This window comes from Lethenteron reissneri, chromosome 48 (genome assembly GCF_015708825.2).
Source record: "Lethenteron reissneri isolate LAM-NWPU_2019-01 chromosome 48, ASM1570882v1, whole genome shotgun sequence".
In the NCBI taxonomy this organism is placed as follows: Eukaryota; Metazoa; Chordata; class Hyperoartia; order Petromyzontiformes; family Petromyzontidae; genus Lethenteron; species Lethenteron reissneri.
Genome location: NC_083826.1, coordinates 9,223,941 through 9,241,223, shown reverse-complemented (window position 1 = coordinate 9,241,223; position 17,283 = coordinate 9,223,941). Strand labels below are relative to the sequence as shown.

Genomic DNA, 17,283 nt, shown 5'->3' with positions numbered 1-17,283 from the left:
AAAGTGCAGCTGATGACGGCGGCCGGTAAGCTTGCGTTTCTGACCATGTCCGTGGTCGCTGCGTCGCTGTGTTCACAGAACTACATGGGCCCACTGCGGCTGACCCTCACCCAGCTGGAAATGGAAACAATATTCATGAACATCGAGGTATTGTTCACGTCGCTCACGATGGATCACATTCTGTCATCGCGTCGGTTAAAGGTCCTTTGATTGTCATGTCTGATGCTCTCAGAAGTTCAGATGATTCACCTTCATTAACCTTGTCGCCCCCGTTATGAATCTCGCACCTCTATGCCTCATTTATTTTAAGCCGCTGACAATTGACGCATTTCACGAGCATCAATTAGGGTGAAATATAATCTCCAAAATTGAATGAAGGCAGCCCCTTACCCCCCCCCCCCCCCAGTCCTCTTAATGTTTGACTTAATTGCAACTCGAAATAAAACATGGGTACATAATTAATGACAGACATGCAGATGAATTGAAGTGTGGTTGTCATTTTGTTTTGAATGTATACGTTCACACACACACACGAGTGCACTTAACACAGACGTTGCGTTTTGCCCAATTTACATTTGTTTAATCTAATCTGCCCATCCACCGACCCATTGCTACTGCTCGGCGAACAGAGGTGCCGCCGGGGGGGGCGGATTTCAATAAACTTTTCCATTTCTCCGACGACCGTGCCAGAAGATCGAACCTGCGGCGTCCGGCTTACAAGTCTGGCGAGTTTAACCATTGCGCCACGGCAGGTGCACGAAGCCGTATTGACTTGTGCCGGCGATGACATTCCCGTTGAATTAAAAGCCTCTTGCGGCGTGTCCCCGATTTTTCCGCCCCTGCAGGAGCTGCACAGAGTGCACCGCGCGTTCGTGGCCGAAATCCGCCAGTCGTACTCGCTGTCGGGGGGACGGAAGTTCCACGAGCTCTTCCTCACCTTCAAGCCCAGGTACAACGACAATGGAAATAATCACGACGATGATGATGATTGATAGAGCATCCTTTCCACCGGGGCGTCTCAGAGCGCTTCACACGACGTCGCATCGCAACGGATTTCGCTGCACCTCCGATTTGCACGGTTGACTACGTACGGTGCGAAAGAAGTTTAACATGCATGCATATTCATGACAGGGCACCTCCCAGGTGGCATCTGTCAATGTGTGGCATACGACGACTCAGAACTCGCTCCCCCCTACTGGCACACATTAGTCTGCCAGTAGGGGGGAGTGATGATTGCTCATGTGTGCAATCGCAATTGATTTATTTTCTGGATTTATTTATTTATTTTGTGCTGCCACTTGTTCTGAGGAGAACATCGATGTTACCCTAGAGCCGGGAACCCAACTGTGTTGTCCGGTGGGTCACAAAATATAATTGGTGGTGTGCTGGCTCAAGCGCGGGAAATAATGTGTCACACTCACACGCCTCACGTGTCATACACACGCATCGCGTGTCACACGCGTCACGTGTCACGTGTCACACGCACACGCCTCGCGTGTCACACACGTCACGTGTCACGTGTCACACGCACACGCCTCGCGTGTCACACGCACACGCCTCGTGTGTCATACGCACACGCGTCGCGTGTCACACACGTTACGTGTCACGTGTCATACGCACACGCGTCGCGTGTCACACACGTCACGTGTCACGTGTCACACGCACACGCGTCGCGTGTCACACGCACACGCGTCGCCGTGTCACACGCATCACGTGTCACGTGTCACACGTACACGTGTCATAACGTCACACGTACACGTGCCATGACTTCACATGGTGCCGTGACGTCATTTCATCTGTACATATCACCACCGAACTGTAACCCTACTCTGTGGTGTAGTCCTTCAAAGTGTTATTCAAAGTGAGCAAAATCAGAATGTTCATTTCCTGAATCAGCTCAAAGTAGGTCGAGCGAAACGTCAGACATCATGCAGAACACATGAAAAAATCAGAATAGGGTTTACCCTTTTTGCCAATAAAACAGGTGCTAAGTTGTTCAAACACCAAATAGAAACCTTTTGCAAGGAATCAGGTCTGCATTAACCAGAACAATACGTGGTACAACCCGAAAATACATCGGGAAAGCTACTTAGTTCAGCTTACTTTCATCTCCCCGATGTCATATCTCTTGTTTAAGGCTATTTCAACTCTTCTCTCTTGTTTTTTCTCTTTCATCTCATTATTTTTTTCATTTCTTATCTACGGCTCACTCATTTCTAGCGTTCGTTCGTCTTTCTTTGATCTCACTAAGCTGTCTCTCCCCATGTGCCTGTGAACTGCTCCCTCGGCGACAAATGAGCCATAGTTCGCTGGGCCACTGTGGGCCACCAGGACGCCACGATGGCGATGTTAACCACCTCGCCTGGTGTACAGCAGATCGAGGATTCGATCCTGACCCAGATGCCTGCTATATATTTGGAGTTTGCATGGATTTTGCTCCGGGGGGGTTACGGCTTTTCCCTCCACATTTAGAAACATGCGTTCACGGTGTTTGGTCTGCTATAAATTTCCACGTGCTAATAAGCCACTTCATTGGGTTGTTATTTGTGGTCAGGTCGCGTGTGAAAAAGAGATATACAGCTCAGTGGGCCTTACCTGATGAAATAAATGTAGTTTAGTTTAGAGGTTTGAAAGACCCTGCCATCGAGTGGCGATGAGAGTGCTGGAGTATCTTGCATATTAGCCAAGAGGGAATGATGAGGGACAGACTGCACAGTGGACAGCTGCCCAGTAGCAGCAGCGAAAGCGCCACTCTTCCCTGTCTAATCTGCAATTTACCATTTTACAGATTTTGTTGACAATTACATTGCACTCCTTGCTGTCAGTGTCCGGGTTCAGAGATGACAAACATGTCACAGTGAAATTTACCACCACGAAGGGCATCTCATTATATCGGAAAATGGCCACCAGAAGATGCTGTCTGAGAGTCACTTAAAGAAGCACGTGTCATCCAACCCGGGCCATTACACCATCATATAAAATTAAGTCTGTGATAACCAAACATGAATTTTCGTTTGGAGGTCTCCATTCGTTGTCATTTTCAAGCTACGATTCGTCCACTGCTGGATCATGGCAGCCCCAGACTCTTGCCATACGCCGCAGCCTTACGCTGCAAAAGTCCATCTAGCTCCTACACACGAACTCATTCCATTGCCCCATTCTCACAGTCGACATCCCCTCGAGTGTGTTTTCCCTCCTTTGGCTGCCATTCCATCATTAGTCTTGACCACTGCCCCCATCCTCCAATCGAGTGGCACGAGCCGCCAAAGCCCACTGCTTCTTAAAACAGTCATTCCGAGGTCTCTAATTTGCATGTGTTTCTCAGAATCTGTGCATTTCTACTCCTATCACTGAGCACAATTTCAAGCGTGGACCCATGGTGCTGTATTATGAAACATGTTTGAAGTTGTGGGTTTAATGTGTGCGGTCACTGGGGACCGGGAACTCTCTGCACTTGGGAACTTGCATCCATCATGGGTGATTGCTAATATTTCAGAATCATAATCCCAGACTCATAATGGGCATGCTTCGACATGGCCATTATGAGCCTGTTGAAATGCAAAGTGGTGGATTGAGTGTTTAGGTTTTCACCTCTAGGAAACGTGAAATTAGCATATGAATTGGTTATGCAGAATATCAGCTTATTATCGGAGACCTTTTTTTTTGCGTCCAAGAGTTCCTTGACAATTGTATTTTATTAGGCACTATCATAGCCTGCGAATGTGCACTGAATACAAACTTTATTATTTTTTTCATCCATATGCCATAGCGGTGCTTTGACACGCGGAACAAAAGCTGAAAAGTGCACAAAGAAGCACAGAGAGATGCTTGCTTGGGATTACATTCAGAGGCAGACTGACTCGCACGTTTATTTTTCACGGAACAAACGCATGTTACAGTCACCATATTGACTGTCAAGAAGGGCTTGGTAAGGACACGACGCTGGAAGGGGTGATGGCCGATGGCAGAGACTAATAACGGAATGGCAGCTAAAGAGGGGTGGGAAGACATCCAAGATCAGATCGTGTTCAGGTACCAGACAGGTTGTTGCATCGTGGGACCGTGAGAGATGGGGACGGCTTGGGGAGGCCTTCATTCAGCAGTGGATAGATCATGGCGGATGATTACCTATTTTGTGAGGTCTATTGAATTATTCTGTTGGTGCCTTGCCTTAGGCTCGTGTTTGAGTGTAAAAACTCCCCCCACCTCCCCCTGTGCCAAATGGATCCTGTACAATCCTGATCCCTGAGCATTACCTCTTTGGAAATAAAACCGGGAAAAAGAAAATCCCTCGGCATGCAGCGTGGAACGAAAAAATATCATAACAAGCCAGAGAGGCCAGTCCATTAAGTGAGGCAGCTCCATTGTCACACTAATGGCCGCCGCGCTACGCTCTTTGTAACGTTTATACGTACATATGTACGTGTGTACACGCGTGTGTGAGTCGTGATTGTTATCTCAGTCTCAGCCCCGAGTTGTAAAAATAGAGCTTTGACAAGCAGTGCGCTCATTCTGTCCATGCCTCCGTGTCGTACACAGTAATGATGTCGTGTTGATTCCGAATGTGCGTAATCGTGCTGCGATCGCCATAATTGGTTATGCCCGAGACATTTCGATTCTCCTGAAACACCCTGGCGATATCTATTGCTATTCCTTGCTCTGTACTTCTACGCTCTCGCGTCTATGCTCCCCGCCTTGATCCAACCCCCACTGCCCGACGTTAAGTTTGACCAAATAACTGACAGGACCGAGGCCCTCGCCTAGGAGTGCATTGACAAAGGGTTGTATACGTACATTGCTTATTTAGGGTAAAGATACGCACGGTTTGTACGTGATTAAGCCAGTGTGGAACATTGACAAACAGATGTGTTCGTTGCAGGCTAAGTTTACTAGTACAAGGGTTAGCCAGTTACAAGGTACCAGTTAACTTATCCGCTGACACGCTCGGCTGGAAATCCTACCGGTTGCCAGGGGTTGTCGATTTGCTCACCAACAATTCCTGTGCTCCCCCGAGCGCACTCGCTCAGCGTACGAAATCCGTGACCTCTTTTTTGGTGGATTTAAAAAAAAGTCTTGACGACTATAAAAATGGTTGCCATGTTTCCAAAAAAATCAATACCATCCGCGCCGGTGTCTCGATGACATTTAAACCGTTTATGCCATTGACCTTACAATCTCACAAACACGGAGATGGAATCAAACAATTCTGTGATAACCCCTGTATTGTTTAGTCAGCAGTTGTTGCGACACCTGCAGTGATACGACTGGAGTTGAGGGCTATTCTATGAAACCAATCTCTCTGCAATTATTCTTGCCCGTCTTTTGTATTGTACGGCCTGGCTGATTACCGTGCTTTTGAGAGTCTTATTACAATTATTTTTTGCGCTGCAGCATTGTAATTTTGAAGATGCATGATTACTGAAGAGGTCCACTGAGGGGTTCTTGAGCCCTCTCGTGGGAATGTGCAAAACCATTTATAAGTCGAGAGATTTATTTGGTAGATTTGTATTTAGTAGATTTTCCCGCACCTCCGATTAGCGCGGTAGGCTACATACGGTTACGAAAAAAGTTCCACATATTTGCATTATCTTCGTTTGAACTTGAGATTGTATTGCTCTGTGGCGTTACTCCAGCCAGATTATGAATAGTTTAACGAAATGTTTATGTTGAGGTGGTGGCTGTGTGACTCTGAGGTCAGAGTGATGAGGCGGGCACCGCTGAGATCCTGTGGTTCCAATCCTCGTAGCCAGCATTGAGTAACTGGCCTCAAGTATCATGAATCGATGGTCTCAGGCTGGTCACTTGTGGACTGCACCAAAAAATTCCGTCGTGTTTAATTACATTCGGCACTTTATTTGGCAAAAAATAAATTCCGGCTCTGAGAATGAAAAATGTTGCTGCGAGTGATATTTAACAATCCCATTTAAAAAATGTGTGGGAGAACGCGCAGGCCCTTCAGTGTGCACACATACGTTTAGTACGGTTGGATACGTACGGCGCGAAAGAAGTTTCACATACCACACGTGCAGTAGAAGATAATGAAGGGCCCTCTTCTCCAGCCGTGGTTCAACACAAAGGTTGCTCTGCTCGGGAAGATTTCCAAATTAATTCTTAGTCTCGTTACACGATAATGATGGCGCAATTAAAATACATTTTAGGAAAACATGCCGCAAAAAATGAATTAAAAAAATCACGACTTCTTTCAGGCTTTTTTTTAAGCCACATGAATATTGGAAACATGTTAATTAACAGTGGATATTGTTTATAAAAAAAGGAATAATAAATATATCATTAAACCTCCTTTGCCAGTACCAAAATATAATAATAGGGTTTTTCTCTTTTTTTTCTGGCAACAAAACTGAAACCTTTTACAAGGATTCATGTCTGCATTAATCACAATACTTGCAGTCAAAATGCAAACAAAACACACTATGATATTATATGCATTGTCCTTTTGGGGGGGGGGGGGTACACGAACGAGGCTTTTGGGTACATTGTGTTCTGCCAGACACGCTCCGAATATTTGAGTTGTCCTTGACACGATGAGGCACTCGCTCTGTTTTCTCGTCTCCGCAGAATCCCACAGGTTTTTTGCCCTCTGCCCCTGCTCCTGGCTTAGACCTTTTATTTTTTTAATGCCGAAAACGGTTGTGTGCAAACCCGGGCAAGCGATCCAGCGCAACGCATGGCTCAATTGATTTTCGGGACGATAATAAGGGAGAAGGCAAAGGTGCAGCCCTGCAACGGCTTGCTTACACCACTGCCGGCGGAAGTGCTTTCCATCGAGGTGAGCTCTAGAAAGCTCCAGAAAGCTCTGTTAGAGGTCGGAAGAAAGGGATGGGGGGTACCCCTACGTTTTACCCTACCACAAACACACTACCTACCAATGGATTAACTGTTGTGCACCCATTTATGCTGCCGGGTAGAGAGAGGGGGGCGGTGGTGATGGGAATTTAATGAGCTCGCTCCGGTTGTTTTAACTGCCTGCACCGGGAGGTGGAATCGAACCGGCTACCTCTGGATTGCAAGTCCAGTGTCCTAACCATTACACTACGGCAAAATGATAATGTCGCACGGAAGATATGGAGTAGTGCCACATCGATGTGTGCGATAACGTGGAGAAATTGAAGCAGACATCCGGGATAATCCTGAATGAATCCTATAGGAGCCTACAGGGAGAATCAAATTCCCGTGGAATCCATATCGGGCATTCAATAGAAATCCCATAGGATTTCGCCGTAATAGATGCGGTGTGGCCAGGAAGTTAATGGTGAAGGTTAAGAGGTTAATGAAGCAGCATATGCTACTTTTGGGTACCGCCAAATTGGGCTGTGTGTGATTGTGTGCGTATCCGTGCTAAGGCACATGTGCATGCATCTGTGTTCGTGTGTGCTTGTATATGTGTGTCTGTATGCTGGCTTTCATAGGTCCTCGCTCGCAGCACTTTCCCCAAAAGTCTGTCAAGGCTATACGGGGGATATTTGTCTTTGTACATATGTGGGTCAGAGTGGTTAGTGCACTGCGCTACGAACCCGTCGAACCGAGATCGATTCCCACTCACGGCCAACACCAGTGATGATTATCTGAATCAATCCTGGGCCTCCCATAGGTCAACTCAGCCTCAAATGAGTACCTGGTTGCAACGTTTAAATATTACCACTGGGGAGACAAAGGTGGCAAGGTGTGGTGTTGGCCACCCACCCCCTCGTGTGCCATGCTGGCTTTCATCGGTGCTCGCCAACAGCACTTGCTCACACAGAATGTCAGGCTACATGAGGGATTTTTTGTCTGTGTGTCCGTGTGTGTGTGTGTCTGTATGAGGGTATTTGCATGGACTGGTGCTTATCTTTATGTCTCTATATCTGTCCGTCTGTATTTATGTGTATGTATGCATCTGTATCATATGGATACACACGAGCACATGCAATCTCAGCGTGTGTGTATGTGTGCACGCATTTGTGTGTATGTTGATGTGTCTATATATCTGTCTTTATGTATTTATGGGTGTGTGTGTGCGTGTACGTGTATTTTATGCGGTTGTGTGGGGAGCTGCAGTGTAGCGGTTAGTGCGTGGCGCGATGAACCCGATGACCCAAGTTTGATTTCTGCTCACGGCCATCACTAGTGACATATATCTGAACCAGTCCTGGGCCTCCCCAAGATTGACTCAGCCTTAAATGAGGCAGTGTATAACACATCAGCACTGGGGAGCTAAAAGTGGCGGCCAATGTGCGGTGTTGTCCTCCATAGGTGCTCGCTAACAGCACTTGCCCCGACACTCCGTTGAAAGCTATGGGGGGGGATCTTTGTATTTGTGTCGTATGCATATACATGAGCAGGTACGCACTCGCGCGAGCTCCTATGACAGCCCATCAGTCCTTTGTGCACATCAGCGGGTCCAGTGTGTGGCACACTGGGTGGCCTTAACGTGCGCAATTTATGAAGCGTGCCACACGTGCTCCGTTCGGAAATGTTATTGTCGACACGGTGTCACATGATCGCGGCACGGCCTCCATCGCCGTCCAAGGTTACGGCAAATTTCCGACCGCCGAACATTTTGAAAGCGAATTGTAAAAGCGAGTCAATAAATAACAGCACTGGTTCATTTTATTTTTTTGTGCCAATGACACTTTACAAGCCGTGCGTCAATTGTCCGACCAGCACGTGGAATTAAAAGCTTCCCTTTGTTCGCGGTGCTTTAATAGAGATAATTGGAGGTTTAGATTTTGTCGACCAGGGAAGGTGAATGCTAATTTTATGGTAATAAGCCATGTCCCAATGGTCGTTTGGCCCACTTGTATTGAGGATACTCTTGGCTTTGTCCTGCTTAAATAAAAATAATAATGATATTTTAATTGAGAACGGGGAGGAGCGGTGAGCAGTGGGTCAGCACATCGCGCTATGAACCTGGAAACCTGAGTTCGATTCCCGGTCACGACTAACGACGGTAAAATCTGAATCGGTCTTGGATCCTCCCCCCCATCATGAGCACACGGTGACTAGCGTGGTGAAGTATGCTTAAAAACTCCCCAAGACCGACACAGCTTGAGGACTCCTTTATCTAATGCTAAATTGGATGAAGGGCTATAAATTAGAATACATTTATTATTAAATGTAGAATAGTGATGAGCAGAATATTCAATGTGGGTAGGTTTCTTTTGCACATTTCTGATAGCCAAAGCTCTCATCGTCTTGTACAATGAAGGAACTTAATCTGCACGGAGACATATCCCTTTCATTAAATGTGTACAAAGCCTCTTGCGCGGCACCTCTTGCCTAATTTAAACAATTAATTTTCATGAGTGCCCGCGCATTGCTATATATCAATGCGCAAAAATCGACTTCAGGATTTTAACTTCGGTGCCGTGGACATTTCGGCGGAGGGTTTTAATGAAACATCGCGTCTGACCCGCTGCGGCTTTTATATTTTTTTGCACGGGGGGGGCGGGGTATAAAAAAAGCGTTATCTAGTGAAAGCGGGCAGGAGGGCTGTGCGAGGGAGACAGAGGCATGGGCCAAAAGATGAATTGTCCTTTGAATCCAATTTGTGAGGCGGAGGTTGGTGATGGAGTGGCGAGCGGCTCTGCGGCTGTTTGTCGGGAGGGCTCAGATAATTAACTGGCCTGTGCTTCATTTGTCAAGCATCTCCACCTATTGAGCTGGTGGTGGGGCACATTTTCCCAGAGCCCGCTGGTGCACACCTACTGATAAAACCTGGCTCTGTGCTTTTTTGTACGTTATTTTGCTTTGCTTGATTTTGTTTCACTATTTTTTGTTTTTCTCTCCCTCGTGTGAACTTTTCGGCCTGCTTGCTATGTTTGCTCTATCGCTCTGCCTGGGCCGCTCAAAGATGAAAAATATATACAAAATACAATAAACGAACAAAAAACACCGTTTTAATTTTGTTAATTGATGTAGTTAGGAAAATAATCATCAATGTGGATATATTTTTAAAATGTTATTTGAGTCACCGATGACTGGGAGTGGACAAATTTCATCAAGCCTGACGATGGTGACCACTGCTGCCCACCAGAGACCCAAGCGTGTGACCGATTGTAACGAGACGAAAGATAATTCAGTCATGTGATTAGAGACTGCCGTGCACCGAGGGAGAACAATGGACATTGGCCATATCCGTATGTGATAGGATTGAGTGAATTCACTGGTTGGCTGACCTGGTAATGTCGGGTGGGGAGTTGGGGAAATTGACTTAGGTGCCCTCACGCCAACATTTCACAATTAGCAACGTATGTGGCTGTTTGATTTGAGTAGACGGAAGAGAATCAAGACGTCAGCGATGTAACTGGACCAATGATGATCAGAATCAGAATTTATCCTGGAGAAATCCGATGAGCTATGAAGCTCTTTTTCACGGATGCCTAAGAAGGGGTGGGTCAAAAAGTTACAACAGCAAACATTACGAAAAAACGATTAGTGCAAAGTACAGGAAATTAAAGCAAATGACTAAAAATAATAACAAATTGCAAGTACACCAATTCCTAAGCTTGCAGAAATACAACAGCAAGAACAGTCCCAGACCCCACACCAAGACAACAACACACAGTCCCCCGATAAAATTGCACATTGAAATAAAATGTAACATAAAATTTTTACAATGGAACAAAGGTGTATTTTGCGAACGTAATTTGATTGTAATTACCGGATTTAGGTTACGCGCGCGAATAGCACTTTAGCACGCATTCACCTTTCGCTTTATTCATTCAGTATAATCGCGCGTACTGCTTAGGGCAGGATGTGTTAAAGCAACTTCACACTAAGTCCTCGTGCCGATCGCTGCTACGTCCAGTTCGTGAGAATGTGTTTTGATGTCATCAGCAAGTTGCTCCAAACATATTTTGCGATGTGGTTGTGAAAACAAAGCCCGTCCCCCTGCTCCGACGAACCGTGGGGGGTGGTATTAATATTCGCCAGAGTCACGTGATGGGAAAATTCCACGTTCCTATGGTGGAAACCAGGATGCCTTCAAGACAGAGCTGTCACGCGATTAAACCGATCCGCCAAACGGAATTGTCATGACCCAGAGATTGTGCATTGGGGCTTGGTGTAAAACCCGCCGTCTGCACGCAGGGTTCATTTCGATGGCAAAGTTAGCTTTAGGAGTCAATGCTTTTACTTTTTAGACCAGAGTGAACTGCGTGCCATTAGCGCCGGATACAGCCATATGTTTCGCTCGCTAAAAGCGAAACTCTTCAATGTCGCATGCATGTTTGATTTGAGGAGCCTGTCAAACCTTTAGTGAAAATAAGGACCAGAGGAAAATTTCAAGGGTGTTACGGTGAGCTTTACTTGCTATAATGTAACTATTTAACAGATGAATTACTCTGAAACTTGAACTTAAGTTAAGATTGCCCATCAACGATAGCCAATAAACCGAGTAACAGTCATGAAGCAAAGTTTCTTGTTAGATATGACACTTAGACTGGGGATAGTGAAACATCAGGCGTTTGCTTTAACATAAAAATCCATAGAATACATAAATCTCTCTTCAGTATTTTGAAGCTAAGGCTTATATCTCTATTTCTAAGTCTTTATTTAAATTTAAAATATACAATCCAGCTAAGATGTGCTCTCTCCGGCAGTACACTCAATGTGAGAGTTCAAATCCCTTTTGGGAGTAACGCATTATCGGCAGCTGCTACTCTGTGGTGTGGGGAGGCCCTCACCCAGTGTTGGATCGACAAAGGGCTGTATATATATACACGTGTGTGTATTCTGACTGTCGCTTGTGTTCATGTGTGCACGTGTATGGATGTTACGTGGGGGGAACGGTAGGGCAGCGGTTAGTACACTTCGATTGAATATCTGATCTGCTCCCCGGGCCTTCCCTGGTCAACAACTCGGCCTTCAGTGGCACTGGGGAGACAAATGCGGCTGGGCTTGGTGCTGATCACCACCACCCCCTTGTGCGGTGGCGTGCTCCATTTCACACGTGCTCGCGCTAACGGCACTTGGCCGATCTGTTCGACGCTGCACGCGGGGTATGTGTCTTTGCACGGTACGTCTGCAGTAAGGGGCCATCCATTTAGTATGTACGCATAGAGGGCGTTAACCCAAATGCGTACGCTTGCGTATGGGGGGTCTACTGACAATGTTAGTACGCATAGGAAACGGGGTGGAGGGGGGGGTGAAGCCTCGATAATAATTTGTCTACATTGGCCTTCAAATGAGTTAGATAGACTATCTGTTTGCTTAAACACGTTAATATTATTAATCCTTGATCGTTTCTGGGGTGGATTAAATATCGGCCGTTCTATAGGATTGGGGGAGGGGGTGCGTCAAGCGAACGTACGTAGGTGGGGGGGGGGTGTAAAAAGTCCGCGTGTGTACAGGGAGGGGGGGAAGGGGTCAAGTTTTGACAGAATTTTGCGTACGTACTCAATGGATGGCCCCTAAGCAGCGCTGCTTGTGAAACGCTGTGGATAACCTCTCTTTACCTCCTGACCTTGGCTCGGCGCTGCGGCAGTAGAGGCGTGGGCTTCTGGCACAGCTGGCTCGCTACCCCTGGGCACCTGGCGCTTCACATCGTGCCAGTCCACGGCTACCTCCGGAGCACGGGAGAGAAACGAAACGAATATAAATTAGTGCATCCGCTGCAAGCCTCGTCGAGGCGAAACGAGCACAAAGGGAATGGGGAAAGGGAACAAAAGAAACGTGTAACGGATTGCGTTGTTCGTGCACGTGTATTTACATGACAATCACCCTGAAATCAGTGGCGCAGTGGTTACCGCACGCACATGCACAGAAGCCTTTGTGTCAGTTCACTGCTGAACGAGAGCCTCCCCACGCCGTGCGGGTCGCGGGGGGGGGGACTATTTGACCATACTTCACCATTGCTCGTCAGTGCGGGTTTGTGAGCATAGACTTGAGCGACCGAAGTCTAATTTTGATTCCTGGTCACGGCTACCATCAGTGGCGAGGGATATCCGAACCTTCCCTTGGGTCCCCCCCCACTTCACCAACCCTCGCCGACTGGCCTGCTGTGAAGTACGGCTTCAACGACCCCCGTAACCGACACAGCATGGGGAGGCCTTCATCCAGCAGTGGATTAACACCGGGCGGTACATTGTCAATGTTGATCCTTTCGCCGGGCTGCAGGCATCTCTCCCATCATCCCCTGTATCCCGGCGAAGAAATAAAAAAAGGCAATTTACGTGACATCCAAAGAAAATGGCCTTCCCAGCCAGAGGTGGTGGCCCAGTTGCCTGTCAATATCCGTCAGTATAAAACAGAGCATTAGACAATAATCGTCGTGGCCTCGATGAGACGAACAAGGCCCCGTTAATGAGGGCTGCTTGCACGGGCATCGATGTCCCGTTAAGGAACTGTTTTGCTTCAATGGATTTCCACCCCCCCTGCCCCCCCCCCACAAACATCTCGGATACTTTTGAGAGGAGCCCGAATGCAAAACGTACTGGCACTCCCATTTCATAGCGCCAGAGCAAGATTGCTTTTCATGATGGCGGGTGGGTGGGGGGAGTTAAAAGTAATGGTCGGCGAGGATTTTTCATCACCTCTGTAATGTGCCGCATATGGTCTCTCGATTCGGTCTGATAACGAAGCCAGAAATATTAACTGTGGGGGGACATGAGCGCGGAATCTTCATGTCGAGCGCCCGTTTGGGCATTCGTATTAAATCGGCCCCGGGGATGGCGCCCGCGACTCTCGGTTGGAGATGCGCGTGAGTTCAGTGGTGGGCCTATAGAGACACTGGGCCTCGACTTGGTTATTGGGAATTCCGAGCACTGGCTTAAGAACTCCCCCCTCCCCTCCCTCAAAAAAAGAATGATGATGGCACCCAATTGTTTGTTCGAACCGGGAAAAAAATCAACACTCTTCGTGATATATTCTTGGTTCTTTCGGTAAAGTCACGTAGAAGGGAAACAATAAAATACATTTCTTGCTGTGGTTTTCACACCTGATGATTGCTTGTGTTGCAATCGAAACGTCGTGAGAATTGTATTGTTTTATATTTTTATTATTTTATTGTTTCCCTTCTACGTGACTTTACCGAAAGAACCAAGAATATGAATCCCTGCAGTCACGAAAGCTTTAAATCGAAATTTAACTCTTCGTGATAATTTAAGCTGCAGGGTTTTTGATTGACGACATGATTTCTAATTCATTTATTCATTTTGTGTGTGTGCGTCAAGAAGTTGTATGACAATTTCATTAGTTCACCAATCAAAATGAATAATGACACTCTGGATACGTGCGTCGGTAATGCGTTCATCGCACGAGCCCCGTGCAGCCACCAGTGGCGCTGCACGCACCACGACGGAGGAACGGGACTCGATCAAAGCGTGAAAATGCGTCAATTTGCAATGCGGGTTAATCGTTCAACTCCGCCTGTCTGCGCATGTGTCACATGCTGTATACGAACACACACCCCGTTTTATTTTTCAAGTCACGATTAATGAGCACCGCACCCGAAGGCCCAAAATGCCAAAGCCGCATGCAGCGTACGGTGCTGTTCAAGATGTAATAAACAAGAGTTGATGTATATTCTTGATTCTTTCGAAAGAACCAAGAATATGAATCCCTGCAGTCACAAAAGCTTTAAATCGAAGAGTTGATGTGCTTATTGTATCGAGCAAGGTTTATCAAGCTTTTACGAAAGTGACGAGGGAATTCAAAAGTGGAGCAGTGTGACAATTTGATTCAATTCCAACCTTCTGTAAGTGTTGGGAAAATCCATGACAACTGTAAATCGCTGGCTACAGGCCCTCTCGTTACCTTGGCTTCAGGAGGCGCAAGGCGATGGTGAACATTTGACGACTTCGGCTGTAACTGATGAGTCCTAATGAGAGCGAAACTGGTCTGCGGTCGTCTCTTTGTTTCGCCGCTGACTGATGGGGGATTGGTCACATTTTCAACTCTCTTTGGAGCTGTGGAGCAGACGAGGCATTGAGAGCGTTGTACATGCAATGTGGGGGCCATATGTTTCTGTCGTTTGCCCGGAGCACACCTTTGTGTGTTGTTATCTACGCACGCGGTTGCCGTGTCGGCGTGCTCGCTGTCTCTGACCCTACCTCGCCGCGCTGGTCGTTGTGCGTGCAGGCTGCTCATTTACGGCAGGTACTGCAGTCAGCTGGAGGGAGCCCACACGTGCATCAACCGGCTGCTGCAGACGCGGGAAGATTTCAAGAACAAGCTGGACGTACGTTCCCCCGGTTTTGTGCACGCGTGGACACGTGTACGCGCATGCATGTGCGTAGGGAGAGGCGCTGTACGGGGAGCGGTGGTGTCGTGGTGAGCGCTATGCTGCGCTACGCTGCGCTACGAACCCGGCGACCCGAGTTCCATTTCCCGCTCACGGCCAACACCGGTGACGATTATCTGAACCGGTCCTATGCCTCTCCTAGGTCGACTCAGCCTCAAATGAGTACCTGGTGCGATGTGTAAACATCGCCACTGGGGAGACAAAGGCGGCCGCGTGTGGTGTTGGCCACCCACACGTCCTTGTGTGCCATGCCGGTCTTCATAGCTGCTACTTTCTAACAGCACTTGCCCGAACATTTTGTTAAAGGCTATACGGGGGATCTTTGTTTTTGTCTTTGGAGTGGCGCTCTACCAATTAGCACCCTGTACCATGACCCCAGTATATTGACAGCACCAGAGCCGGTGTCAACATTTTTCTCTTTGCTCGTAGTCTGTGCTTAGTCACCGGTAAGCTGTGGAGTTTTAGCCGCGTCTTCGTCTGTAGACTTCGCGTGTGAGCGTGAAGGGTGCACAATACTACCAGACTCGCTGTGGATTCCCACACATCTCTCTGTGTGTGTCTCTGTTTGTCAAATTTCACACTTAACTTATAATTTTTGCAATCTTTGGAGAACGTAATCAACCAGGCTATGCGTTAACTGTGTTTTAGCCGACTCTCTGTTGCATTGCATTACATAAAAAAAAATTGCTACATTTTGTTTCCTCAAACTGCCTATTTCTCTCTCTAAAATGTACCAGGCTCTCATAGGTCCATTCTCTCTTTCTCTCCCTCGGTCGCTTCGGGGTGGATTTCTACACAACTCTCTCTAAAATGTACCAATCTTGTTGGGTCTTTCATTAACATGCTAATTTCTCTGCTCCAGCAGATCCACCTCTCTCTCTACCCCCCCCCCCCCCCCTCTCTCTCTATTTAAGGCCACGACACAGAGGCATTGGGTCTCTGTGTGTCTATGTTGTGTGTCTCTCTCTGTGTGTCTATGTTGTGTGTCTCTCTCTGTGTGTCTCTGTGTTGTCTCTCTCTGCTTGTGTGTCTGACTGTGTGTCTCCGTGTCTGTGTTTTGTCTCTCTCTCAAATTTAGTTCTACCTGATGACGATTGCTTGTGTTGCAATCAAAACGTCGTTTTCTATTATTTAATTTATTTTCTTTCTGCGTGACTTTACCGAAAGAACCAAAGAGTAATTCCTGCGGTCACGAAAGCTTCAAATCAAGTTTTTTTTACCAGACTCGTTCAAGCTCGGTAGATATTTTTACATATGTCCAATGATCGTTTTTGGACTCTCTGAATGCCACGAAGTCTGTAAGAATGTTCCTGAATTATCTTAGTATTCATTCAGACTCGTTAATATCATCTCATCGTGAGTCCGTTAAGCTTCGTCATCACTGGTGTTAGCCATTACCAAGAAATTAACTTTGGTCGCTTGGTTCATAGCGCAGTGTGCTAACCATAGCGCCACTACTCCACCCCGATAGGTATCTGTGTATCATCAATTTCACTGGAATGGCCTTTTGCAGGTAAGAGCACACAAATGTGTTTGACTCAAGATAGGTGCAAATGTAAAGGGGCAGCCCTTGCAATTACTCGCTCACACCACTGCCGGTGGATTTTACACGGGGGGTTATTTGGCCTACTCCTTCGGGGGGGACCACCCAACACTTTACACCACCATGCACGAGCGAGCCCATCGACTAACTGCGACGTCACCAACTTGCACCACAGCCGGGTGACTCGGAAGCGGTGGGGAGGCATTGAAGGGACTTGCACCGCTGTTTTTGTGTTCATCTGCCGCGACCTCTGGATTGCAAGTCCGGCGTGCGAGCCATTGCCCCGTGGCAGCAGTGCCACTTGCACCTCCGATTAGCACGGTCGGCTGCGTATGGTGCGATCGAAGTTCAGCATACGTACATACAACGTACATACAACGTACATACAACATACGTACATACAACGTACATACAACATACGTACATACAACATACGTACATACAACGTACATACAACGTACGTACATACAACGTACATACAACGTACATACAACATACG

At 47.2% G+C, this 17,283-nt stretch overlaps 1 protein-coding gene across 10 annotated transcripts in view; it reads left to right on the top strand.

The window, feature by feature from the left end:
* The window catches only part of LOC133354742 (guanine nucleotide exchange factor VAV2-like), a 222,670-nt gene that overhangs the window by 156,488 nt on the left and 48,899 nt on the right, over positions 1–17,283 (top strand). For all 10 annotated transcript variants that reach the window (XM_061571820.1, XM_061571817.1, XM_061571816.1 and 7 more), the window contains 3 exons: positions 79–147; positions 846–949; positions 15,079–15,178. In XM_061571820.1, coding sequence (XP_061427804.1) covers positions 79–147; positions 846–949; positions 15,079–15,178 — 273 coding nt within the window. The remainder of the gene's footprint in view (positions 1–78; positions 148–845; positions 950–15,078; positions 15,179–17,283) is intronic.